At 34.4% G+C, this 25,881-nt stretch overlaps 3 protein-coding genes and 1 long non-coding RNA gene across 6 annotated transcripts in view; 2 read left to right on the top strand and 2 right to left on the bottom strand.

Annotated features, from left to right (window-relative positions):
- The window catches only part of LOC105109233 (probable leucine-rich repeat receptor-like protein kinase At2g33170), a 6,076-nt gene extending 4,212 nt beyond the window's left edge, over positions 1 to 1,864 (bottom strand). Inside the window, exons 1-2 of the mRNA XM_011003862.1 lie at positions 1,062 to 1,864; positions 1 to 480 (exon numbers count right to left, since the gene is read on the bottom strand). Coding sequence (XP_011002164.1) covers positions 1 to 426 — 426 coding nt within the window. The 5' untranslated portion in view covers positions 427 to 480; positions 1,062 to 1,864. The remainder of the gene's footprint in view (positions 481 to 1,061) is intronic.
- A 6,764-nt stretch (positions 1,865 to 8,628) lies between these two features.
- LOC105109231 (uncharacterized) lies at positions 8,629 to 14,352 on the top strand. Its single transcript, XR_839203.1, has 2 exons — positions 8,629 to 10,988; positions 11,713 to 14,352. It is a non-coding gene; the product is annotated as an uncharacterized LOC105109231 (long non-coding RNA).
- LOC105109232 (GATA transcription factor 1-like) lies at positions 13,966 to 15,989 on the bottom strand. The gene is made up of 2 exons (XM_011003861.1): positions 15,583 to 15,989; positions 13,966 to 14,961 (listed from the first exon to the last, which is right to left on the bottom strand). The coding sequence occupies exons 1-2, from the start codon at positions 15,769 to 15,771 to the stop codon at positions 14,380 to 14,382; spliced, it is 771 nt and encodes a 256-aa protein (XP_011002163.1). The 5' UTR covers positions 15,772 to 15,989; the 3' UTR covers positions 13,966 to 14,379.
- A 3,566-nt stretch (positions 15,990 to 19,555) lies between these two features.
- Positions 19,556 to 25,025, top strand: LOC105109228 (GDT1-like protein 2, chloroplastic). 3 transcript variants are annotated; one of them, XM_011003856.1, is made up of 10 exons: positions 19,556 to 19,778; positions 20,531 to 20,690; positions 21,320 to 21,503; positions 22,855 to 22,902; positions 23,286 to 23,382; positions 23,487 to 23,650; positions 23,845 to 23,910; positions 24,220 to 24,296; positions 24,392 to 24,496; positions 24,588 to 25,025. In XM_011003856.1, the coding sequence occupies exons 1-9, from the start codon at positions 19,649 to 19,651 to the stop codon at positions 24,456 to 24,458; spliced, it is 993 nt and encodes a 330-aa protein (XP_011002158.1). In that variant the 5' UTR covers positions 19,556 to 19,648; the 3' UTR covers positions 24,459 to 24,496; positions 24,588 to 25,025. The 3 variants fall into 3 exon arrangements, with proteins under 3 accessions (XP_011002158.1, XP_011002159.1, XP_011002156.1); XM_011003854.1 differs by having other exon boundaries at positions 19,558 to 19,778; positions 24,246 to 24,296; XM_011003857.1 differs by lacking the exons at positions 24,220 to 24,296; positions 24,392 to 24,496; positions 24,588 to 25,025 and adding an exon at positions 24,178 to 24,216.
- Positions 25,026 to 25,881: the final 856 nt, after the last annotated feature.

Genomic DNA, 25,881 nt, shown 5'->3' with positions numbered 1-25,881 from the left:
AGGAATTTCCCCACTCAACTGATTGTTATTCAAATAAAGTAATTGCAACAGTGAACAATTTCCAATAGTTTTAGGTATATCTCCGGTGATCACATTGTGAGAAAGATCAAAATATCGCAGGTTGACCAAACCACCAATACTGGGGCTCAGAGTCCCAGAAAGATTCATTGAGCTCATATTAAGGGACCGGACTACAGGCTCATAACCTGAAATGCAATTCACACCAGTCCAGCTGCATGGTGTCTGGTCAGTGGACTTCCAATTCTGAAGATGATTGAACTCGTCATGGAGGCTATTCTTTAACTCTAGGAGGCGTTGCCCCTCAGAATTCAACGCCTCTGTAGTACATATCAATATGATGGAAACGAGCAGAATTCCAGCAAGCCTCAATTCAAATACTCTCTTTGATCTGAAATGTGCTGACATTTTGATATCCCTCCGCTTTATTGAAATTTCAGTATAATATCATAATTTAAACACCTGCACATCCAGCGCTACGTTAGAAACTCTGATCGCAATTGTCAAATGAACCAAATCTATAACAAAAACAACCAAATAGTGCAACATTTTACAACTGTAAGAAGAATTGGAACTCTAAATGATTCTGGTAATTCTTTTATAATAAGAAACTGTTTTAACATGCCTTTCTCCCTGTGTAAGGAAATCAGCTGTAAATATGATTGAGAGACAGAAATTATTACAAGAAACACCGGTCATTTCTGTATTCAAGTAATTCAAGAGCTATGACACAGTGACACCCTACATATGAAATTGCATTGTTGAACATCTTAATATCGAATTTTAGTTTACAGAACTTTTTAGAACCTGGAAATTTAATCAACTAAACAGTTAAAAGAAATCCTGGCCCAGGACAAACACAGAAGCAACAGTATTCATTTAGAAGAAACAAAGAACTAAGACACCAACTCTAAATTTAGAAACCCAAGATATTAAAGAGGCCATTTCTGCTGGAATTCACATATCAGACAACCAAGGAAACCACTTTAAGCTAACAAATCAATAGAGAGGATAAGCCAACAGTTGAAAAAAGAGTGACATACCTGTTAAAGCCAGATAACCAATCATTCGTCAAAGAAGAGATTGTAAGGCAACAACTGCACCGCTTCACTGTAACTCCTTGAGACCATAAAGCTAAAGGAAACATGTAATTCATGAACCAACAGACAAAACCAAAGGCAACCCAGTTCACCTTTTAGCATAAAATGATATGGTGGGATCTTTGGATCTATAGGCCTAAGATTTTGTAACCAAAAAAGTTACTTTTCTTCCTTCTCTCACTGTCTTTCTTAATTCCTTTCCAAAACAAAAAAAAAAAAGCGAAAGGAAAAAGGAGAGATCTTTTATGGTTTTCTATTCAGATATTGAAGCAAGAACAGTGAAAATGTTAAGTCTTTTCATGAATTAAAAAGGGTCGGGCCCGAGCTACTACTTCAAGCTCTAATGGCCGACAAGGCATGCCCTCATTTAGTCTCTCTCAGACCTCTGGATATGAATGCAAAGTTTGCACCTCTCTCTCTCTCTCTCTCTCAATTAATATATGCGTGACTGTGTGTATATGTGTGCTGTGTTCTGTGTGCTGTGTTCTCTCTAGGGAAGGGAGTGGAGGGTGGTGGTGGAGGTGGGTTTGGCTGGCTAGTTTCTTTCGCTTTTTTAGTGCCTTCAACTGTTGCTAAACATTTTATTTGGCAACAAAAAGCTTTCTTGTCCAAATCCAAAGGAATTTTGGACTTTTCTTGATTGTGATAGACTGTGTTGGGGTAGATTGGTTCTGGAATCTCGAAATCCCAAAGCAAGAACACAGAAATCAGCATCGGTGTTCGTAATTTTTTCTATTCTTTTCTTCCCTTGTTAACCATATGGATTTCCTGGGCCAACTTTTATATTCAGAATTTACCATGCATTTTTGGACTGATGTAATTTAGCAAAAACAAATAGAATTATGCAATCTTGTGCGGGAATTAAACTGGAAATGATGATACTGGAAACAAATTCACTCACTGTCACTGAGCTAAAGCCATGGATTTTTGGCCTCCATTGTCAACTAAATTAATGGAAGTAAACTAACAAATTAATTGTGATTAAGAAAAATGTGCCAGTGGCTATGAAAAAGGAGATTGCGACATTTTTGTATCTGTTTCCCGAATTGATCTGGATTATAACTAGCTCGGTAGAGAAGCTCATCCATCTGACAATTTATCTCCTCTATGCTACTGGTGTTTTTTCTTTCTTTCTTTCTCTCTAGAAATTCACTTTTTTAAAGAGAAGATTATGCTTTTGTTTCTAAAAATTCACCAACTTATGAAGATAAGACATATGTGCTGGCAATTTCGCATGGTGCTGTTTGCGCAAACAAAAATATTCGTTTACACGTCCATTTTCAGCAAGAAAAGGGAATTGAGTTAAAACTTAATCTTATTTTGAAAAAACAAATTGGAGACCAAAAACTTACATAAGATTGGAAGAAAAACAATGCCATGACACCACTTGGGGAAATAGGAATTAGAATCAGCAATTTATTGTTTTTTTTTATAAAAAAAAACTGAAAGTTAGTGAGGACATGCATGTTAGGGCTTCCTTGGAACTGGTTTGGTGCGGGAAGAAGAATATCCTTTGACCAAGACTTCAAAAATGACAGCAGCCGAGGTGACGAAGGTAATTTTGCTGTCTCGAGCACCGGGACATTTGAATGCCACGTCAAGCACTTTGCGTGGGAGTGAAAAAGAGCTTTTAATCCTGCCAGCAAGACTGTAGCTGTTGTTCGGTAAATACTCCAGTGTGAAAACTAAGATTATGCTAGTACGTTGATTGGATCAAGGAAGAGCACGTCATGATGATGGGACTTGTAGGGCCCTCTGGGATTATACAAATGGCCCACCAAACTCTCTAGGCAAGGACCCACAAGATGGGTGAGACAGCTCCCCTGGGTTTCCAACCATCATGCCCGACGTCCATATCAGACGGCCCGTATTCGCGGGTTAGTAGTCTGACAACTAATCATGCAATCTAGAAAGGTCGAGTGAGTGGGTCCTGAAATTAACTTAAAAAAGTTGAATTGCAGCACATGTAAGGGATTTGCTTGTTGACTCAATGGATTCTTCATTTTGGGGTTGGCTCATCTCCACAAGCCAAGAAAATAAATAAATATATATATATATATAGATAATTAAGTTTTTTTTCAATAAACAAAAGTTCAAGTTTTCTTTTAGAATTATAAAAAATTTATATAATTATTAACTTTAAAATTCATAAAATTATTTATATAATTATTAATTTTAAAATTCATAAAATTAGTTAAAATATCCTCAACTTAACTCAAATATTTATATTAAAAAAATTATTTATCACATTAGATTTACTGCCTTTTGTGTGTTAAAAGGATAATTAATATTTTTAAAATATATATATATATTAAAATATTTTTAAATAAAAAATACTTTAAAAAATGCTTTTTATACCGCAATAATATAAAGACACTAAATATTTTATTTGTATGAAATGGCCTAAGCAGAATTATTGCGACCTTGTGACATTTTAAAAGCAAGTTTATAGAGTATGAGACTGAAATGATGTTTCCGAATCCTATTGTATGAAAATAAAATGAAAACGATGTCATTTGGTAGCCGACCTTGACTTTGATGGATGCTTAGTCAGTATTGTTTATCTTGTCTTTTTCTATAGTTCTGTGGTTATCTCGGCTTTCTCGAAGCAAGCTTTTTTATATTTCATGAATAGGTACCATGTCCTTTATAATTAAGAATTTTAATTTCTTGTGCGCGACGTTATATCCCACTGATGGGAAGGGCTTATCTTTTTTTTTATATATTTCAAGCTTTACCGTGTATGTTTATCATCCCACAATGTTTTACTTATTTACTGAGCTTACAGGATATTCAGTGAGCCGTAGGGATTAGTTGTAATATGCGTAAACTAACCCGAACACCCCATGTAAATAAAAAAAAAATTTAATTTCTTTCAACAAGATATTCTTGAGTTTGGATGTGACCATGGAGAAAATTCCTTTCCTCGACCATTTTAAAAATATATTTTTATATTGATTTGATGTATTTAAAGGAATAATTCTTTAAATATTAGTTTTCTGGTTTAAATTTAAGAAATTAAAAGAGGTGGGTAAACTTTAAAATTATTATTTAAAAATAAAAAAAATTATAATATATCAACCATATGATATTTTCGACCCATTTGGTCTAGTTTCAAGGATCTAAGTATAATTAATGCAAAACAAATCTATCATCACATGTATTTTATAGATTTTTTCTTAAATCAGTTTGCATGCATTAAGTTGAGTTTTTATTTTAGATTTTTTCTTAAATTAGTTTGCATGCATTAAGTTGAGTTTTTATTTTTGTATCAGATTTTAAGTATATTATCATCGTTTAATTAGATTGGGTTGATTATTCTATAAACAAATATTTGTTTTTAACTTTTTTTAAAATAACTCTTAAAATAAACTTGTTTCTCAATGAAAATAATGAAAATAAAGATTAGTTAAAACTATAGATGTTTAAAAAAATTAATCAACTGATTAAATAAAAAAACAAAATAAATCAATTAAAAAAAACACCTAGTTCGATTCAATTTCATTTTTAAAAAGAATTAATTGAACAAGACCAAACTGAACCGATTTAAACAAACTATAAAAAAAATTATCCCCAGCTCTAAATCACCTTTTCATTTTCCACCCCCCTATCCATTCTCAACCTTCCTTTCCCCTTCCCTTTCCTTTCTTCTGAGTTGCCCTGCTCTTTTCTCCTTTCCCTTTCAAGTCTCCAAGTGGAAGATTTTGATTGTAAATTGCTTTTTTCCATCTTCTCGAATTTTCAAGTGATTGTTGTAATTAATAGCTTAAATTGATATTTAATGTTAATTTTTTAAATTTAATTCAGTGATGAAGATTAGCTAGTCTAAATACCACAAGCCAATTTTTCTGATTTTTAAGTTAAAAAAACTGGTTCAGTCCAACCAATATTAACAAGAAATATTATTTGTTGATTTAATTAAATTTTTGAATTAAAATGGAACTGTGAAAACAATTCATTTTCCCTCTACCTAATTATCTAAATGGCATTGTTAAGGAGCGTTTAGTGTTCTTATGAATGTTTTACTAATAAAACAATTAAATTACATAGGATTAATTTAATTATTCATATATATATATATATATATATATATATAATGAACATGATTACTATATTTTTTTAACAAGTTTTTTTTTCATGTTTGAGTTTTTTTTTTCAATTCTATTTATTAGTATGAAGTTTTTTATTGAATTTTATCATTCAATATTAAATTGATAACTAATTAATTTTTATAATTTTTATCATAAAACAAAATAAAAAATTAATTTGACCTAAGAAAATTCATGATACGAGTCACGAGTTTGACAGAAAAACTAGAATTTTTTTTTTTTTTTAAAAATACTTGATTAACAAGATCACATTAGGATAACTTCTATGTAATTTTATTTAAAAGTCAAGCTATGAAAATAGTAAAAAAAAAGTTGAACCAAGAATCTTCAAACCTTAGCTGATGTATTGAATTGAAAAGTTTTTTATGGCATAAATATTATTATCTTTTACATTCAAAGCTATTTCAATAAAAACCATAACAAGAGAGCGAGATATAACCTGTTCAATAGGTAATGCACAATACTCTTCAACCAAAATTCTATTATATGCGATTTAGTTCTTAAAAAAGAAATTCTATATTACATCTTCTGGTTAAGTTTTTTGTATTTAGATTACAAATCATTAATGGTCTTTATGTCCCTAATGTGGGCCATGGTCCTATTTAATTTAATGGGCACATATATTTTATTAGACAGTCCAAGCCTTGATCCATCTCAAAAGTCGAATATAATATTTATCACGAGATGGGGCCCGGTCTAGTTTACCCAAAAGCTTCCTTCTGGGCTTCATGTACATTAATCAATGCTAAAAAAAATAAAAATAAAAAGTATCGCAGCATTTTTTTATTAAGAAAAGAATTCGTACCTTACCGAGATAAAAAAAAAAAAAAAGTAGAAAGAAAGAATTCTTATATCTCATGAATTCAATGACAGTGTTGCTTAAAGAGCAATCATTTCCTTCTTATCTTTTAATCACGGAGATTAACTCACCCCTTTTTATTTTTTTATTTTTTTTTTCATTTTCATTTCACATGTGCTGAATTCAATTTTATATTACTACTTAGATGGTTTTATAAGCATAGTTATTAAACTTATTTTAAAATTAACTTGATATGAGATTTAAATTAAGGATAGGATAAATGAATTAATTCCAGCTGATTTTTTTAAAAAATATAAAATGAAATTATTTTTTAAAATATCAATTCAAATTTGGACTAAATTAATTGGAATTAAGTTGTGAAATTAATTAGATCCAATATTAACTTTTTTTCATACCTAACTAGCTTAGGTTAAGAGGCAGGTCACCTAGCTTATGGGTGATCTACCGTATCATACTTGATTTAATAACGACATTGATAGTTACAGGTAGGGCAGTGTATTTTTTGAGGATTCTTTGCACGCGAGATTAAATTTACATTTCCTTACAAATCAATTCAGTAGTTTGGCAAAAAGTCATGATGTTTGTACCCATCTTTTTTTAATATATTAAAATAATATATTTTTATTTTTAAAAAATTAATTCTGATATTAACACACTGAATGATATCAAAAAAATTAATTTGAAGTAAAAAATAAAAAAATATTTTTATAATAAAAAAAATCTAAAATATCAAAAACTTTAATTTGAAATAAAAAATTTAATTTTTTTTAAATATTTTTAAAAGTATCTCCTTGATCATCGAATGGGGTGCGGTGCATAGAACAGTCGCTTAACTTGACACATGTTTTTGGCTCTGCATTTTGGGTGTCTGTGAGATCTGCCGATCTGGTTTGACTCCACCGTCAACACGCTAAACTTCAGCTACTCCTGTCTTCACATTCTGGTCGGCGTCAGTATCAAATAATAATGCAGGCTGCTCTCCTTCCCGTGAACCTTGATCCATGGAGAGGGACAGAGACCATGCAACCATATCTTTTGATGCTATAGAAAACTCTTATCTTGCATGGTGAGTCTGTATAGCTTTTAGCCAGGGTGGCTACTGACCAGGTTGGTCAGGTTGAGTCCAGTCGAGTCAATTAATGACTACAATGTACAGGCGTGCATATATTCCAACCAAATCCAATGGGATAAAAAAATATTGTAGTTGGACCCGTTCGATTAATGCAATTTCTCAAGCTTAATTAGTCGTTTTTTTTTTAATTAATCTTATTGTAAAAGGTATCCACCGCCCACCCTCAATTTAAAATAATCCCTAAAATCTTATTGTAAGAGAAGCCTGATTTTTTTATGTTCAATTTTTTATTGTTGGAGTCTCCAATTACCTTTGTTTGAATTTATGACTTGTTTGTTTTTGTATTTTAAAAAGTTTTTTAAATTTAAAATTTTTTATTTAAAATTACTATTTTTTATATTTTTAAATTATTTGATGTGTTGATGTTAAAAATTATTTTTTAAAAAATAAAAAAAATTATTTTAATGTATTTATGAGAAAAAACAACTTTAAAAATTAATGATTATTACCCTTCCAAGCACTCTTTCAGCGTATTCATGACATTCATTTTGTCATATACTCACCAATATTTGATTATTTCATTCCATTAATTTACAATTTATTCGATTTGTAATTTCATGATTTGGTCCACAACATGATGTCCTCTACATGTGCGTGACTTGATGCTTGTTCACATTGAGAACTGTTCGTATGAACATGAACCAAGAGGCAGCATGCATACTTAAGCTTTACACTTTACTTATTTTATTATAAATCATCCAAAAAAACTCCTTTAAATTATGCATTTCGATTCTTGAAGAGTCAATCTAAACCTTGTTCTCCCCCGCACGCTAAGATTCAGCACTACAAAACAATATTTTTTTTCTTTTTTAAATTTACATGAGAGAACAATTTAATTTTATTTAACTTTACCAATAAACAGAAGACGGTTTAGAAGCTCTAAATCAGCTTAAAAGTCATTTAGACAATGATTTAAGACTCTCATTTAATAAAAAAAAAAATAAGAACAAATAAGATATATTTATCGATAATATTTTATAAATGAGGGTTACTCCCACTTAACAAAAGATCTCAAGTACAAAAGGAATATTGTTCAAGATCCTTCTTGTCATACATACATAAAAAATAATTAAAAAATATTTTTAAATTATTTTAAAAGATATCTTTGTCAAAAACCTCTATTAAGCACTAAGAAAATATAACATATGTCTTTTTATGTTCTCTTTTTTTTTTCCTTTCAGATTTTATATAAAAACTAATGTCAAATTGGCCTTTAATTTTGTAAATAGCATTCCATCAAGCATTTTATGCAAACTAGAATGAGTTTTTTTCACATTGAGCTCGTCTTTATATTATTACGTCCGTACACAGCGTCACTCACTCACTCAACTCACGCACTCAAAGTGCACAAAGACAACATGATCCAAACATATTCCATAATCACCACCAAAACACATATGATTTCTATATTAATTCTCAAATTCAGACATGTTTATCTAAATTTTATTCATCAACATCACACACCGTGATGGCTCTTGCTAAAATTCCTTTTTTAAAAAATCCAAATGCTCTTAAAAGTAGAAAATACACGGGCGTGTGAGGGTGTTGTAGGCAACCTAGCTAGCATGTCTCCTCGCACCGTGAGGGGCAAACTCCACGCAGGGATGAACGTGAATTGGTAGGGAGGGCAACTCACGATTAGGCCTAACTTACTTGCGAAGCCCATGCTGCATTTAATAAAGACACCTTTTTATCCAAGCACATGTGATTGCCTAAATGCTATGCAATCCAGCAAATAAATATATTGGGAGACACGACCTTGATACAATCTCAGGCACGAATACAAGACAAAATATTATTAGGTATGGAGCATGACACGATTGTTAGGTAAGATATGGACTTGTTTCATTTATTCTCGTCCTATTCTAGCTTGCTTGCCCGCCCGCCCGCCCAATTCTTCCCCTTTCTCTCACCCTTTATCTTTCCTTGTAATTTGTGCTTCTGTTCCGACTGTGAAGACTCGTCACTAGTTGTCATCCCCCAACTTTGCCCTAAATTCAAGTGCTGCCAAATCGATAACAACGTCATTATATGCTCTGATTGTCAAGGATTTCGCCCCAAATGGGACCTTCCCTTGATTATGATTTATGACGCTGAATGTCAAAGCCTGGTGAAATTTCTTTCCAATCTAATAAGTTCTAACCAAATCGTAGCTTCGGTGTTGAATGAACCCTAGTCCTGAATCTTAGTGTTTGTTGTTTTTGCTTTTACTTTCCTTTCCGTTTGACAAGTTAAGATCAACACAACGCATATTGTATTCAAAGTTGGATGTGGCTCGCCTTCTAAGGTTTGAAAGTGGCGAGGACGGGACCGAGTTAGGCAGGTTAGCCGGCTATTATCCTGGCCTTAAAACAAGACTAAACACCAACTGTCCAATGTCCACTGCTGACCAACTGTCCAATGTCCGCATAAACAAAGTCTTTAGCAAGAAATATATCAGCATTGCCTTCGATCTTAACTTGTCAAGAAAATGCTGAAGAGAGATATCTATTTATCAGTCTGCCTTTTGATCTCGACTCTGACCAGCAGTTGCAAGGACTAAACATGGTGTTTGGGACCAAGAAATACTCCTTCCTTGTAAACGAATGCAAGGGTTCATTTTCAAGGCAAATACCCATGGGAATCGACACTAAAGAATGGGCAGTAGTGGTACAACACTAGAGATGGATAGCTAGCGAACCAACCCAGCAAGGGTTCCATGCTAACTTTTTGGAAAGTCATGCTCAAAGCCCTGCATAAATGAATAACAAACACAACAAAGGGCAGGCCAACAAGGTGCATATTCAAACCAAATTATCCAATATTTGCTCCGTGATAGCTGTCTTCAATCATATCAAAAAACTTCCAACTTTTAACAGCACACTCCTGCTCCCACATTGAGAAAAAGGTTGAGCACTTCGTACTAACATCGTTGTCACTTGTCACAGGCAAACCCTATCTAAAAAGGACCCGACTTTTCATCTGTCCTTGTTGGTAGGCAAGGAGTGTGAGTCACCTCACAAATTGGGCAAGAACATGTTGTGCACTGCATTTACAGTAGGAAGCTTTATGAATAGAAAAAGATTGGTTTAATCACTTCCGTGTAAAAGAGAAGGGGGCTATGAGGCCTATGAGCCTGCCTGTTCTGTAAGACCCAAAACCTCTTTCTTCCTTTTCTTCAGTTTATTCCTAGATTATACAGTACTGGTATAACGAACCTTGGACTTGAAGTACTTGCTCCACTAAAAGATCCTATTGACTTACCTGCGACACCATAACTTCCACTGTGAATTTGTCATGGGAATTGGTATATGGGAGCAGACGGCTAACAAGAATATCTTGTACAATATTCACCATCCATCTCACGAGTAGAAATTTGGAGACAAGTTTATCTCACTAACCGACTCAATCCAACCTCTCCATCCCAAAATTTGTGGCGGACTAAACTGCTAGGGTTCGACAACGAAATTAAATTCGGGAAGGGGAAGGAAAACATAGTCGTTAATGCTCTCTCTAGAATACCCAGGAATGAGCTCAATGCACTAGGTTTATTCATAGTTTTCACTTGCTTTCAGACATCAAGTCATGGGAAAGGTATGCCAAGGCGGAGTCTATTATCCAGGACTGCTTGCTACACATCCTCATTATAAGTGAGTTAGGTTCATTTTATCAGAAGGCGCAAACTGGTGGTGGATAATAATCTTGTGCTGTAAAACATGTTAATAGCCATCTATCATGATATTGCTTTAAGGGGTCACTCAGGTTCTACAGTCACGGCTAAAAAAGATTGGTAATGTATTTTATTGGAAGAAACAACAAAAACAGGTGAGGCAATTTGTCAGGGAGTGCTTTTAGTGTCATAGGTACATGTTTGAGAATGTGGCTCGTCCAAGGTTACTACAACCTTTGTTTATTCTAGAGGCATCTTCTACGCATGTTTGTCAAAATTTGCAGTTAAAGAAGTCGTATTTGTAATGGTGCATAAATTTAGTACATGTGTACATTTTATGGCGCTTTCAGATCCCTGCCAGTTTAATAGCTAAAATTTTTATGGACTCGATCGGTCTATAAACTTCATGGTCCCCCTGCCATCGTAGTTGGTGATCGAGACTGAGTTTTTCAAGTTTTGGAAGGAATTGTTTACTTTCTAAGGGGTCGACCTATACTACACCACTATCAATTGGGCAAACCGAGATAGTCAACAAATATGTGAAGAACTATTTCAGATGCATGACAAGAGATATCCATTCACAATAGTGTAACCAGGGACGGAACAAAACATAAAATTAAGGGGGTCAAAATAAAAATACATGACAAGAAATTTGTGCGGTGTCTTATAAAAATACTTAAAATAAATTTAAAGAAGGCTGGAAAAATATTTTCCTTGCAGGGGCCCAGCCTCCCCTGTCCCCGCCCAATGGTGATATAGAGTTGGTACAAACTTCCCTAAAGACCCCCCCCCCCCCCAGAAACAATAGACAATTGCCTCAATAAAAGGGAACAAATGCTACAGATAATCAGGCAGAACTTGGTCAAAGCACATAATAGAATGAGGCAATTAGCAAACAGAAAGAGAAGTGAAAGTTTTTGAAGTAGAAGACTTGGTCTATAGCCCTCCAAGCAAAAGTCAGTACCACAGCACAACCAACACAAGTTAGCAGCTGAGTATGATGGTCCATATACAATTATCGAGAAGATTAGAGAAGTTTCTTACTAGTTAAATCTTCCTTCCTCATCGACAATCCACCCTGTCTTCCATGTCTCCCAATTGAAGAGGAACCTGGGAAACAAAATGTTGCACACTAAATTGCCCGATTGGCCCCTTAGGCAATCTTGGATCGAAGACCAGTCAGAGGGGGTCAACAGGCTGCAACTCAAATCTTAGTCCATTGGCAAGGGTTGTATCTCCCTCTGAGGCAACATGGGAATTCATGGATGAAGTGAAACTCAGATTTCTATCATTCAACCTCGAGGCAAAGGTGTTTCTGAAAGGGAGAGAATTGTTGCAGGTGAATTTGGCTAATGAGGATTGCCAACGAGAAGAAAACAAGCCGAAGGGAATATTTGAAAAGAAATGACCGTTGCTAAGTGAATAGTTAATCGCAACGCACCGTATCAGCCCAATCCTTCCTTCTATTTATGCGCACTGTTTCAATAACAAGTGTAAATTACCTGTACTGAGAAGAATGCTAAATTAACATTCAATTATTCTGATTAATTGCTTTATATATGCTATCAGTTGTAACAAAATGAATATCGACAAAAACAAAAAAAATAAGAACAAGAATTAATCCAGTTATGGGTTCTTCTCCTCCTTCCTCTCCCTACCTCTCTCCAACTTCTCTGGCATCTTCTTCCTTTCTCTCTTAACTTAGCTAACCAAACACGAGCACAATCACTCCACTAGATATTCAACCCAGATAGGATATTTCTTAATTGTGTTTTCTCCAAGAGAGAGAAATTTTACATGTGCTTCAACAGATTCTAGTAAGTAATTGTGTTGTCGAAATCTGCTCTTCCTTTTTTCTATTTCGATTGGAGTTGAGGGCAAAAGTTCCTTGATTTCTTTACATCTGTGGTTTTCTGCAGCCGCTAGCTAGTGTCCATCATCAATCATTGTGTTAACCTATTAGCACCAATTATTCAGTCCTTTCTCATGTTCACCGGCAAAAATCAGCGCATTCATACAGTACCCCCCATGTGGCATGATCAATCCAACTACATGCCAAAAGTTCAGTCCCCTGTTAAAATATAGGAGAGGTCTCTCCCTTATCACCAGAGGAACATCATGACAAATTCACGAGTTAAGGAAAATTAGTGACCTAGTCATGTTCATTAATTAAACAATGACACTTAACTGACACCTTGGAAACTAGAGTTTAAGAAACGTATTCAAAATCCAAGATTTTTTCAGCGACAATGCCGTAACTACGATAAAAGTCGCAACAACCTGATCCATGTGATGTGAATATGCCGATTATTGAATTATTGCTCGAATCATTGCAAGGATGATCTTTCTAACATTCCAAATTGCTCTCATCTCATACTGTAATGACAGATTTGATTGAACAATTCAATCAAATCTGTCATTCCTTAGCAAAGATCAGCCCAGATCACCTTTGTGCTTGCAGTTCAAAAGATAGAGCTCGCATGCAATCTTAATCAGAATAGCAACTTTCACATCCTGAAGTTTCTTATATCCTGCTGTTAAAACCCTTAAATGGTGGCCAACACTCGCATAGAATCACAGCCGCCCAACATTCCCAGCCTTGGAAAGGTCGTCTCCACAACATCACATGAACTCTGAGTCTCATATCAACCAGCTCATTTCGGGTGTCATAGTCATCCAAACAAAGCGCTCTCCCTGTCAGCAGAGTCATTTATTTACCAACAAAACCTCCAAAGCAATAGCTTCTTGGCAGCACCTGCATTCGGCTTACTACTTGTAGAACGCTTTCCATAACCTAGAAATCCGTAAGTAAAACCCCAGAAGAAAGCAAGAACAAGAGCTCAGCTAGGGATCCATCATTGTTTCTTCTCCTATAATCTGCCGTCTGAAACCATGATAGATTCAGGGACCTGCAACCACACGACAAGCACGTTCTGTAGAGCTACATCGTATTCACCTCCAACCAGTTCACTTGAACTATATGTTTGCATAAAAGTCGCCATTCAAATTGAGGAAACAATAAACAATATCTGACCAAGAAGTTCACTGAGAAAAAGAACCACGAAGAAAAAAACTACAAAATCAGTCATGTCGACTACAATAACACGGAAAACTTCACTGCAATACCCATGTCTGTATTTAGGAAACTCAAGGAGGATTCTCTCTAATCAACCAATTTGAATTGTGTTACAGCTCATAAAATTGCCACTAACCATAAGAAATTAGTTAGTTCAAAGCAAGCACAACCTAACCAAAAAACTTGCTCTGGCACACTGCACTAACCCTAAGTCTCATCATATCCTATCCAAGCAATACAGCGAAGAATTAAGATACGAAAAAACCAAATAACACGGCCTTGCTTTCTATTTCTAAGAACACAATCAACCAACCAAACAAACTAAAAGTCAAAATTCCCCTGGTAAATTTCCTCCAAAACAAACATCATCACTAATCACCTATCCCATCACAATACGGCAACCCCCCCCCCCCCCAACTCCCTAACCATGCTAGTAGTAAAATAACTCAGAAATAAAACTTGAATAGCCACTATCCTACCCTTTATCCATTGGCTTCGCAACAAGTAACCCCATCATCTGCTTCTGCCTCCTCATCTCCACAACCTTCCTATGCGAATTCGAGTGCAATTTGCTGGAGAACGTTGGACTATTTGCAGGTCGGTACTCAGGCACCAATCTACCAGACTTGTATCTCACCCCACAAGCATTACACAATGTTTTAGGTCCATCTGGACCTGCCCGCCATTGTGGAGTCTTTTCAACACCACAATGCTGACATTTTCTCCCCAATTTTGCTACTGACTCAGCCGGTTTCCTCGTGAAATTTTCCTGACTCCACCAACACTCTTGCTCTTGGATTTCTCGAGGGTGTCTATGGTGGCGCTTGCTACGGGCCTTAACAGGCACGCGAAGTCGACAGGAACTCATAATAATGTTACTATTACTGCTATTGCCACTGTTGCTGGTGCTACTAGTAGTGCTGTTTTCGAGCACGGAAACTGGGCTGTGGTGCTTGGGAATGCTGCCTGGCTCACCGGAGAGGCTACCGAAGCAAGTTTCGACTGTTGGGAACGCATCTTTGTTGGATAACCATTCCAGATCTTCCTCTGCAAATTCCTGGGATAAAGCGAAAATGTCAACAAATAATCAGTAACTCAAAAGTCAAAACCCCCATATTTTGACAACATAAGAATGTTCCTGAGTTGACTCAACTGGTCAACTCAAGAACTCGGAATTAAACATGGTAAGAAAATTATAAGGACGCTGGGGGCCCTGTTGTCTTTTCAATAGGAGTGGCCGCGTGACAAACTTGCAAGACTATAAATGACAAGGATAAATTTATTGACTACAACTACAACCTTGTGAAATACAGCTCATAACGATAAAGACTACAAGTTGGCATTAAATGTCCAAAACACCCTTCAAACTGCCGTACTATTTGTGAATAGAGTCAAGAGTTCGATGTGGTCAAAATTCTCCTTTGCAAAACTGTTTGAACAAGAAAATTCAACTAGCACCATTATTCGAGGCCATCCAGTTTGACTCAGCAGAGCCACATCATGCCGAGTCAAAAAAACTCGGCCGCTATCCCGGACAGAGTCGCCCGAGTCGACTCATAACAACCCTGAACCGAGCCGAGTCAGACAGGGTCTAGCCTTAGGGAGGGCGAAAACCGCCAGAGGCCGCAACTTTCGGCCTCAAGAACCCATGAAAGGAACACCCAGATAAGAAACTTACAGGTAATAAACTATGTTCCAAAACGTTGAAAGAAGCCGGGTGAAGGTCATTAGGGTTAAGGGAAGGAAGTGCCCTTCTGGATTTTTTGCTGTTCCTCTGGTGCTCTTCACCATCCTCTTCCTCTCCTATATCAGAACAGAAGTCCAAAAGGTCATCCATGAAACAAGCAGCCGTGTCTAGAGACTCCATTTCTTCGAAGAAAAAGAAGAAGCAACCCAAAAAGGATTTTGTTTATCGTTTGTTTTCAATAGAGAGAGGGATACTTGGCGTTTTGAGGGAGAGAGAGGACGTCTCTCGTTTCTTTTGGCTAATATTATCTCACGATGAACTCGAGGATTTTTTCCTTTTTTTTCCCTTTATTGGTGGGAACGAGGGGTCTTTTTTTTTTCTTTTTATCTTTTTACATTTCTTAAATCATTTTGGTTGATTTTGTAACGACTAGTGGGTTTGGTTAGGTAGGGTAAGGTATTCACTGTTTTTTTATTTCAGATAAATATATTAAAATAATATTCTGTTAGATTTATTAAAAAAAATTCAAAAAACAAAAAAAAAATATTTGAAACTAGGAAACAAATCTACATAAAATGACGCTTTTCTATTTACCTCGTATAAAAACAAAAGCATGTACAAAAAACAGGAAACATGCACGTTCAAGGAGATAAGCATTGGCCCTGGAAAATAAAAATAAATATAAATTAAAGAATCATGAAATTTATCAACAACCCAGTGTCCTTTACAATTTATATTCTCTACGCGTTTAGCTGTGCAGTAAGGTGTCGTTATTACATATTCAATGTAATAGGCATGGGAGTTTGCTCCTTACACTATCATTTAAGACTTTATTTTTAAGAGAGCTTGCTAACAAAATAATTTTAATGCTTCCCAGATTAGCTTTCAATGCGGGCATAAACGTAAATAAGGTAAAAAGGGAGTGCGTTAGGGTAAGAAAAGATACTTCTTGATACGTCCCTGTTTGGATTGCGTCCAAAACAAAGGTCCATGGAATTTTAATTTTTTTAATTTATTCTGATATAATAATAGTAAAAATAAATTTAAAAAATAAAAATAATAATATGAGGCCGCTTACGCAACGGTCAGGCCTCAAATGGGACGGTCATTACAAAGCGTGAAATGCATGCCTTCCAATAAGGTCCGCCACCCACGTCACTGGACCAATTACATATTGACACGTAGAGACATGGAAAATGAAAAATCCCCCAGCTTTTGACCTCCCAGACACCGCACGTAGCGGCGATGATCTTGTGATCCCTCGACCAGGCACCTGCTCTGCACTAGGTACTTCAGTTGAATGGGTTTAGTGATGTACTTAGGAAGAAGTTTACAGAAAAAAATAATAATAATAATTTAATTAATTTTTTAATAGTAAAGTAGAAATTGTTTTTTTTTAAAAAAATTACTTCAAAGTATTTTAAAACGCTATTTTTTATTTTATAAAAATTATTTTAAATATTGAGACATTTTAAAAATAAAAAACAATTTGAATTAAAAAATATATATTTTAAAGAAAATTCAGTTAAACTGTGACGACACAAGTACAAATGGTATAATTTTGAGCCCTTTGATTTATTTTTGTGGGACCCTTTTGCATGTGCATAGACGGGGTCCACCCATCGCGCGTTACCCATTTGGGATGATGACAGGTGGGTAAGGAGATGGGGGTTGGGTTGTCGTGTTCTTTCTTTCATGAAGGCGAGAGTCACGTGCTGTTCATGAGAATCACTGAAAAGCTACAGCATAAAAATGATGTTTGTAAATACATTGGAGATTTTTTTTAATAAAATATTATTTTGTTTTGAAATATATTAAAATAATATTATTTTTATATTAATATATAAAAATATTTTAAAAATACTATAAATTTTAATTGAAAATAAAAAATCCTAATTTTTATGAAAACCAGGTTAAATATCAATTCTAAACGCTCTAGAGATTGAATAAATTGCCCCTGTTTTCGTTTTTCAGAATACTAATATTCAAATGATCAAATCCCCTTGGTCACGGTTAGATCAGGTGCTGTACAGACGTGATTACCAAATGTTAACTTTAATATCTGAGACTAAACCCATCTTATTAGTTATATTTATATAACCTTTGTAATTGCATTCCAAACCATTTTTTTTTATAAAAAAATATTTAAAAATATTTTTATATTTCTAAAATTATTTTAATCTAATAATATAAAAAAATAAAAATATATTATTTTAATATATTTTCATACAAAATACACTTTAAAGCACTACAACATTTTTAAACTCTTCCCTATCCTAGCTAAGAAAGATAATAGGGGGTTTTCGTTATTTATATCTTAATTCAAACTCAAAATAACTACTCAACCCATATGCAGGGGCGGAACCAGAGGGAAGCAAGAGTTTGTACCCTATAAAATATTTTGATTTTTTTATTTTTTATTTAAATATGTAATATATAATATTTTTATTTTAAATAAATAGGTCATGTAATAATATAACTTGTTATATTAATTTTGGTCTCCCTTATAAATTACTGTCATTTTCGCCCCTGCATACGAGGATGAAAATTTAATACTCGAGCACAGCTTAATTGGATTTTAAGTATTTATCGAACAACTATAACTCAGATTTGAACCCTACTCAAATCCCAAATACTATAATCTATAATTAATTAATACATAATTAGTTTAATATATATTTATTTTTTTAAAAACTCTAAAGTTATTTATTTATTTTGAGCCGGGTTACGGTTTTAGATGAATATTTATACCTAAACTAACTTAACCTTTTACCTTTAGTTTTACCCTAAACCAGATTTGAAACTTAATCACATCTAAAACACTCTTATCTGTTTGAGTTAGGTAGAATTTTTTATTTTCAGTATTAGTGGATCAACATAATAATTCGTTGACTTTAAACTTTGTGCAAGTCGAGATTTTTTTAACTAATTTTTTTACCAAAATTTTCGCTTTTTTTTTTTTTAAAAAAAAAAATCCTGCAAGACTTGGGCACTTTTAAACTTGATTAAAGAGAGCTTATCACGTTGAAATAAAGGGAAAAAGAATATTAAAAAAAATTCCGTTTGTATCAAAGTGCTTTAGGTCTCCGGTGGCCTGCCTGCCCACACAACTACTGGCATGAAGCCCAATGAATTTGTCCACCTTATAACTTTCAAGAGATCCATGATGACTGGGGCCCAAGTACCATGGTCCTCAATTTATGTCATCCCCATGTCCTGCGTGCTTCCTCAGGCATTCAAATTCATTTTTGATGCAACTACACCATTGCTCTTTTTTGAGATTTGGTTATTTTTAGGTTTTAAAAGTGTTTTTGAAAGAATATAAATTTGTTTTATTTTTTAAAATTATTTTTTTATAATGTTTTGATATCTTAATGTCAAAAATAAATTTTAAAAAATAAAAAATATTTTAATATATTCTCAAAAAAAAAAAAATTAAAAAATAATATCAAACAAGAACTTAGTCAACAATTCTCAAAAAAATAAAAATTATCTTCTTGAATGCATCTAATTGAAATGAAGATATGTTTTAAGACCATGTTTCTCGGAAAAAAAATATACTTAATCTCAATTAGAATATAAATTATTCAAAAGTACCCTCAAATGGTGAAAAAAACCCTATTGTGCCCAACATAATTCAAATTTATTAATGTATGAATTAGTAATAAATCTAACATAATCAAAATTAAATCAGAGCCCACATCGAAATTTATCAAGACCAATGGGCTTTCCTCAATTGAGCTAGAGCTTGAAAAGACTGGACTACAAGTCCTATGCCATTCAGACTCTTTAACCGAAATAAAAAAAGCCTGGATACCCAACGTCGTCGTTTTGTAATAAAATTTATCATTTTATCTTATTGGACACGTGGCATAGAGTACAACGTCCGCCCTGTAAAAACACAGAAACAAAAATTCAGCTGAAATTTTTTACCGTTACACTGATTAGAGCGGTAGAAGGAATAAAGAAGCTTCGCGTATATAAACCAATCTCCATCGAAGACTAGAGGAGCTAATATGAATCTGTGAAATTTTTTTTAGAAGAAAAGTTGTAAAAGATGCAGGGGCTGACCCTTTCAAAAACACCACTAACTTCAAATGGTAGCAGCACCAAACCTCCATTACTGCTTTTGGTGGATTCATTACCATGTTTTGCTTGCATTTCTAGAAAACCCATTTCAACTTCGTGTAAGTTTTTCTGTTTATTCATTTCGGTATCCCTTTGTGCTTCAAAAACTGAATCTTTGTTAAGAGGAAATGATAAAGCTGCTTACTTGACTGATAGTTTCTGTTCCTTTTCAAATGTGTGTTACCAATTAAGTGTTCTAAAGTGGAATTTTGGCTTGCTGCGCTAAATAGTTTAGTTGGTATACCTAGGAGAATGGATACACAGTGAATTTTATCTTAGGATGAGGTAGAGGATAAGAACTTAGCTTGGGGATACTGGGTTTATTCTGTTGTTTTGATTATCTTGTTTTTTGGATGTTTGCTGGGATTTAAGGGTGGGTGTCTGTATATATGCTGGAACATAAAGGGTGTGGAGTTGCAATTGAATGGCTCCATCAATCATGAATATTTGATGGTTTTGTTTATCTGAATGAATGATAAAATGTAAAGAGTCCAACTAGCTAGACCCTATTACGACATGAATGTGCGACAATGTTCATGTTTTGTCTCCTGTGCATTGTGTGCTATTAAGTAAAACTCTCCAACTCATACGGTCAGGCTGAAATAATATCGAGGTATAATTGTGGAGGCTATTGAGTGCCCCCTTTGGGTTTTAAAATAGTTCATGGAGAAGCATTCTTCGTTGATGCTTGTGCCACTAAAAATTGCCGTGCATCTTGTTAATATATTTTAATCTCTTTTGTATGTATTTACATCATTTCTATTGTCAGTTATTTTGGTGTTGAGTTAGTGGGTAACATGTTCTTTAATAGTAAGACGCAGAGAGATCTCAAAGTTGAATTCCAGATCCGGCACATTCAGAGCACAGGCATCCAATGTTGGTATAGGATCTGGGGGCTATGAAGGCAAGGAGGAACAAGACAACCAGAAAAGTTTTGTCAACGGTCCACCTGGTGATAACTTACCTGAAATGTAAGTGATATGAAGAAATACTGATTCTTATAAAGCTACAATCTGGTAAACATTTGTGTTGTTTAAGCCATAATGATGCACTATGAATTTCTCTCCTGGAGATAACCAGTTTTTATGGCACTGCAAACTTCATATAGATATCTCTGATGAGTGATTTTGTATTTATCAACATTTGCATGCACAAATGGAAGGAGAATCCTTGAGTGTTTCTATTACATAGTAGCTCTTCAAAGTGGAGCTGGCAACCGTTTTCAGTTGAAGAAGTTATCTAAATCTGATTTATGATGATTTTCTGTTGGTACTGTATGATTCGAACCCCTTTTTCCCACCTCTAGGAAGCTAAAGTGGCCATTCACTATCAGAACTATGAAGAAAAGATGTCCACACCTCCTCTGTTATCCTTCATGCAAATCACATGCTGTTGACGTCAATAAGAAAAAAAATCTTTTGGGGATAGACCTAATTGCAATTTTGCTAGTCATTAGATTTCAACCCAAACTGTTTCTGAATTTGTTTAACATTGATGATCTTAAACATCTAGTCAGTGCATCTGAAGTCTAAATTGCCAGAGGCCTAGGATGGACATATTTTAAGTAAGACGTCACTCATAATTCTTTCATGATTTGCAGTGTAAAGCCACCCAGCAAAATTCCTTATCCTCTATCTATAGCTATTGTGCTACTTGGATGTACTTTGGTATTTTCACTTATTGCTTTCGTGAGAGGTGGACCTTCATCAATTTTAGCAGCAATCGCCAAGTCAGGATTGACTGCTGCATTCACATTAATATTTGTTTCTGAAATAGGGGACAAGGTAATTAGTTTACAGTTAAAACTTTTCTCTTCAATTGCCAGCTAATTCTATGTCCGTGAGACTTTTTTTTATATATGTTTTCTAATTTACCTTATTGAAGTTCTGCACACAATGGCTAGATGGCTTGACTTTTTCAAAGTATTCATTTTACCTTTTCTCTTGGTATAGGTTTGTCAAAAAAGGTTTTTTCTTATTCAAATCGCCCTAAGGGAAAAATGTAGATGACTTGGGGAGTGCAAAATATTCCCAGGGAAATGAAACATGACGTATGACCTAATGCATGCAATCCAATTGCTCAAATTTCTTGTGAATTAAGCAAAATATCAAGCTATTTATTAACATACTAAGGGCTTAAGGATACTTTTGGCATGCTTTCACTGTTGCTCTTTTCAAGCTGATTACAATTGCTTTGTCTTACATGATTTTTACTGACCAAATAACCATTACTATCTCCAGATTTCTCTTCCATTATCTGCTCGTTCAACATTGTAGGGGAACTTCTTACTACTGTTTACATTCATTCAAGAATATGACAGAGATTTTATGAACTTCTGTACAAAATTAAAGCGAACAAACTTTTGGAGCCTCCCAAAATGGTTAGGTATAAAAAAATATAGACAGAGGAAATAATTTTTTATCACATCAATTTTCCAAATTGAAGAGCAAAGGAAGGCCAACTGTAATTTGGTTGCAACCATAGGTAAATGAGAACAAATGATAAATAAAGTGTACACTCTGGATGTTTTTCAGCAGTCAGTGGCAACCTTTAAAGTGTAACAAATATGTGCTACAAATGCCTTTGAATTGTCAAAAAATTAATTAAGTAATTGATGTTTAACTTTGCACATTTCCATGCTCGTGGCACCCCAACCTCTAATGCCCTTTTGCGTGATCTGCATTCCAGCAGCTAGGCCTGATAACTGCTAATCTGCTATTCATTATGACCTCATTAGCTTCTGCTGGCGAGATAGATTCATTGGATTTGATCTTCTAGTCTTCATGAGTAATGACCACAACAGAAATATCCAGTTTGTTTTTCTGTTTACAGGTTCACATTAACAAATGAATGGTGGAAATCTTATTCTATGAAGAACCTTTTGTTTTTCTAATTTAATTGAAGGCATGATTCAAACATAAGCAGAATGGTGATCAGGAGTAGTACAGACTGATGAGTTAGATTCTTTTAGCTGATGTGTGAAAATAGAGACAGTACAGGTCCAACTGGGATATGTTTTACTTATTTGAGGATTTTGTTTCCTACAATGTGAACCAATTTGCTTGCTGAAGTTGACTAATTATCTGCACTTCCAAATTTCTGGAGCCTAAAATTAACTCTCTTATGTATTGACAGACATTTTTTATTGCTGCACTCTTGGCCATGCAATATGAGAAAGGATTGGTACGTTTCTCCTGAACTTTCAACTCCTATTAATTCAGGATTGCTTATGTTATGTTCTTCAATGTTTGTTCTGGTTCAATTTTCTTAAATGTGGTCATAAATATGATAGTTTTATTCCCTAGGGGTGAATAAAATCTGAAAACCCCTAGAAGTTTGCAGCTTACTCCCACAAATAATTTGAAAAATGAGAGACTAATAAGTGGGAACTTATTGGCATTGTCATTCATTTATAATCAGCAAATAGAAGTAGTCATTTTTAAGTTAAGATTGCAGGTCGTTCATTGCAGATATGTATTATGGTATCTAGATATGATGATCCCATATCAGTTAATGCTTTCTTTTGTGACTAAAATTTTCTTTTAATCTCTCAAATCATTGACCAGGTTCTTCTGGGATCAATGGGTGCTCTTTCACTTATGACAATCTTGTCGGTGGTAATTGGACGAATATTTAATTCAGTGCCTGCTCAATTCCAAACAAGTAAGCTATTGTGTTGGTAACTGTCCACTTGACTTGCTTGTGTTCTTTATTAATGACTTCGGTGAAACAGAAACATGTGTCTTATATTGTTAGCCCATGAACAGCCCTGCCAATTGGAGAATATGCAGCAGTAACTCTTCTCATGTTCTTTGGCCTAAAATCAATAAAAGATGCGTGGGATCTTCCATCAAAGGACTCTAAGACTGGTGACGAAAGTTGTCCGGAACTTGATGAATATGCTGAAGCTGAGGAGCTTGTGAAAGAAAAGGTAATCTCGTAACTCAGAAGCCTGAGCTTTTGGGGAATATATTCAGTTCATTCATTTAGAGTGAGTTGCAAAAGGCACAGGCATGGTTATTCTTGTTTGATGATTTTGGGAGATTTTGCTTTGTGTTCTTGGAATTTGTTTCATTTGGTGTTTCCTAAAATTCATCGCAGCAGATACTTTCTTAATGACTACAGGTCTCAAAACCGCTCACCAATCCATTTGAGATTGTGTGGAAGTCATTCAGCCTTGTCTTCTTCGCTGTAAGCATCCATACTTTTATCTTCCTTTTTCAAGTTTTATAGTAAGAATTTCTTTTTCCTAATGGCATTTTGGTCTCGCTTAAAGGGCCCTTGATAGGGAGAATTTAAACGTGGTCCTCTGTATGGTTTTTGCACGAATTGCTAGCTCTCGAAACTCCAACTGCACCTTGCTATTGTTATTAAAATTGCAGTATAAACATTTGGATACAGTCGTAGATTTTCATTTTCATGCTGTCATATCTTATTGGCAACTTCACTGTGAGACAGTCGATGTTAGAAGGCATTATTTAATGAACCGAAAGTTTCCAGCTTCACCAAATTGTAATTGCTTCTAGGAATGGGGAGATCGCTCAATGCTTGCAACGATTGCTCTTGGTGCTGCGCAGGTGTGATTTCGTGAACTATTGACCATATGATATTGCTATTCTCTTCATAGCTGAGAATCAATCACAGCATTGCTTCCCCTTTTCCCTTTCTGTAGTCTCCATGGGGTGTGGCAACTGGAGCCATTGCTGGGCACCTGGTTGCAACATCCATTGCCATTCTAGGCGGAGCCTTTCTTGCAAACTACATTTCAGAAAAGCTGGTGAGAGCCGCCACCATGTATAATGGGTTATTATAAAACGTTTCAACTCATATTCTGTATTCTATGCCACTCACTCTGCCTTTTCAACCAGGTTGGCTACTTGGGTGGAGTGCTGTTTCTTGTTTTTGCTGTGGCCACTTTTTTTGGCTTCTTCTAATGAGTTGGGAATCAAGAGAAATAGTTTTCGGGCAGCCATAATGGAGCACAGTTGTCCGCGGATGTTGGACAGCACTAGTTATTAGAAAAAAGATGGTTAATGAAGAAGAGCAAATTATGTGCCATGCAGCTCCATGAGATAGTCATATCCATACCAAGACCCCATCTTAGGTTAGGTGCAAGTTATGTTGTGTGATAATTGAGACATTTTGGAAGACAATTATATTAGAGAATTCAATTGAGACTTGGAAAATCTGTATATTTTTTTCAGGTTGCAGAGTTACATCCTTTGTTATGAGGAAGAAATTGACACTTCCGCCATTATTTTTGTGACTCAAATTTACATGAAACGAGTGGTTTGCTCTGTTTTGCTGTTTGGTCTTCACAAGCTAGGCCCTCGATCCAATGGCGCACTCTAGAAAAGTACCAGTACCTCATTATTGTTCTCTATCCCAGCAGATTATGACAAAACTATGTTCAGTGGATTCGGATCTAAATGGCTAGTTTTTTTTTTTTTTTTTTTTTTAAATTCGGATCTAAAAGGTGACAATGCTGTCTAATTTATCCGTTCATTAATTTGGAAATCCAAATTTTGGCATTCTAAGTATCTAGTGTTAATTACTAGGTCACACGAATTAAATAATTCGAGATTCAATGGAATAAATTGCCATGGAAAACACCCTAAAGATAGAAGAACAGCAAGAACATAGCACAAATAATTTAAAATTTAATAGCACTTATATGTCAAGTTAATTTCTCTATTAGAACAAAAAATTAGAAAAATTATTAAATACAATAAATTTTTATGATACTTAAACCATAACTAATAGCATTTTATAAGTTACATTATATTAATTTGTCACATTATTATTTTAATATTCTTAATAATTATTGTCCTACTTGTGTGGTATTGTAGTAATTATTTTTTTAAATCAGAATAATTAAAAATTATGTGGGTGAAAAGAATAAAAAAAATTTATTTTTTATCAATAGAAAAAATAAATAAATGTTATTGTCTAGTATTTTGGTCACTAAGAATCCTAACTAATTTCAAGAACTGAAAAAATAAATCAATTGTATAAGAAAAAAAAAGTATTATCATCTCTAATACATCTTATTTGAGGTAAATTATATTATTTATTTATTTGATATAAATTAAAAAAATATTATATTTTTTAATTGCTAACTTGTTTCTCGTTAAAAAAAATCATTATCTTTTCAAATTAAAA

Source organism: Populus euphratica, unplaced genomic scaffold (assembly GCF_000495115.2).
Source record: "Populus euphratica unplaced genomic scaffold, PopEup_1.0 scaffold210.1, whole genome shotgun sequence".
Classification (NCBI taxonomy): Eukaryota; Viridiplantae; Streptophyta; class Magnoliopsida; order Malpighiales; family Salicaceae; genus Populus; species Populus euphratica.
Note: the sequence above shows the minus strand (reverse complement) of the source record. Positions and strands in the feature narration are given on the sequence as shown.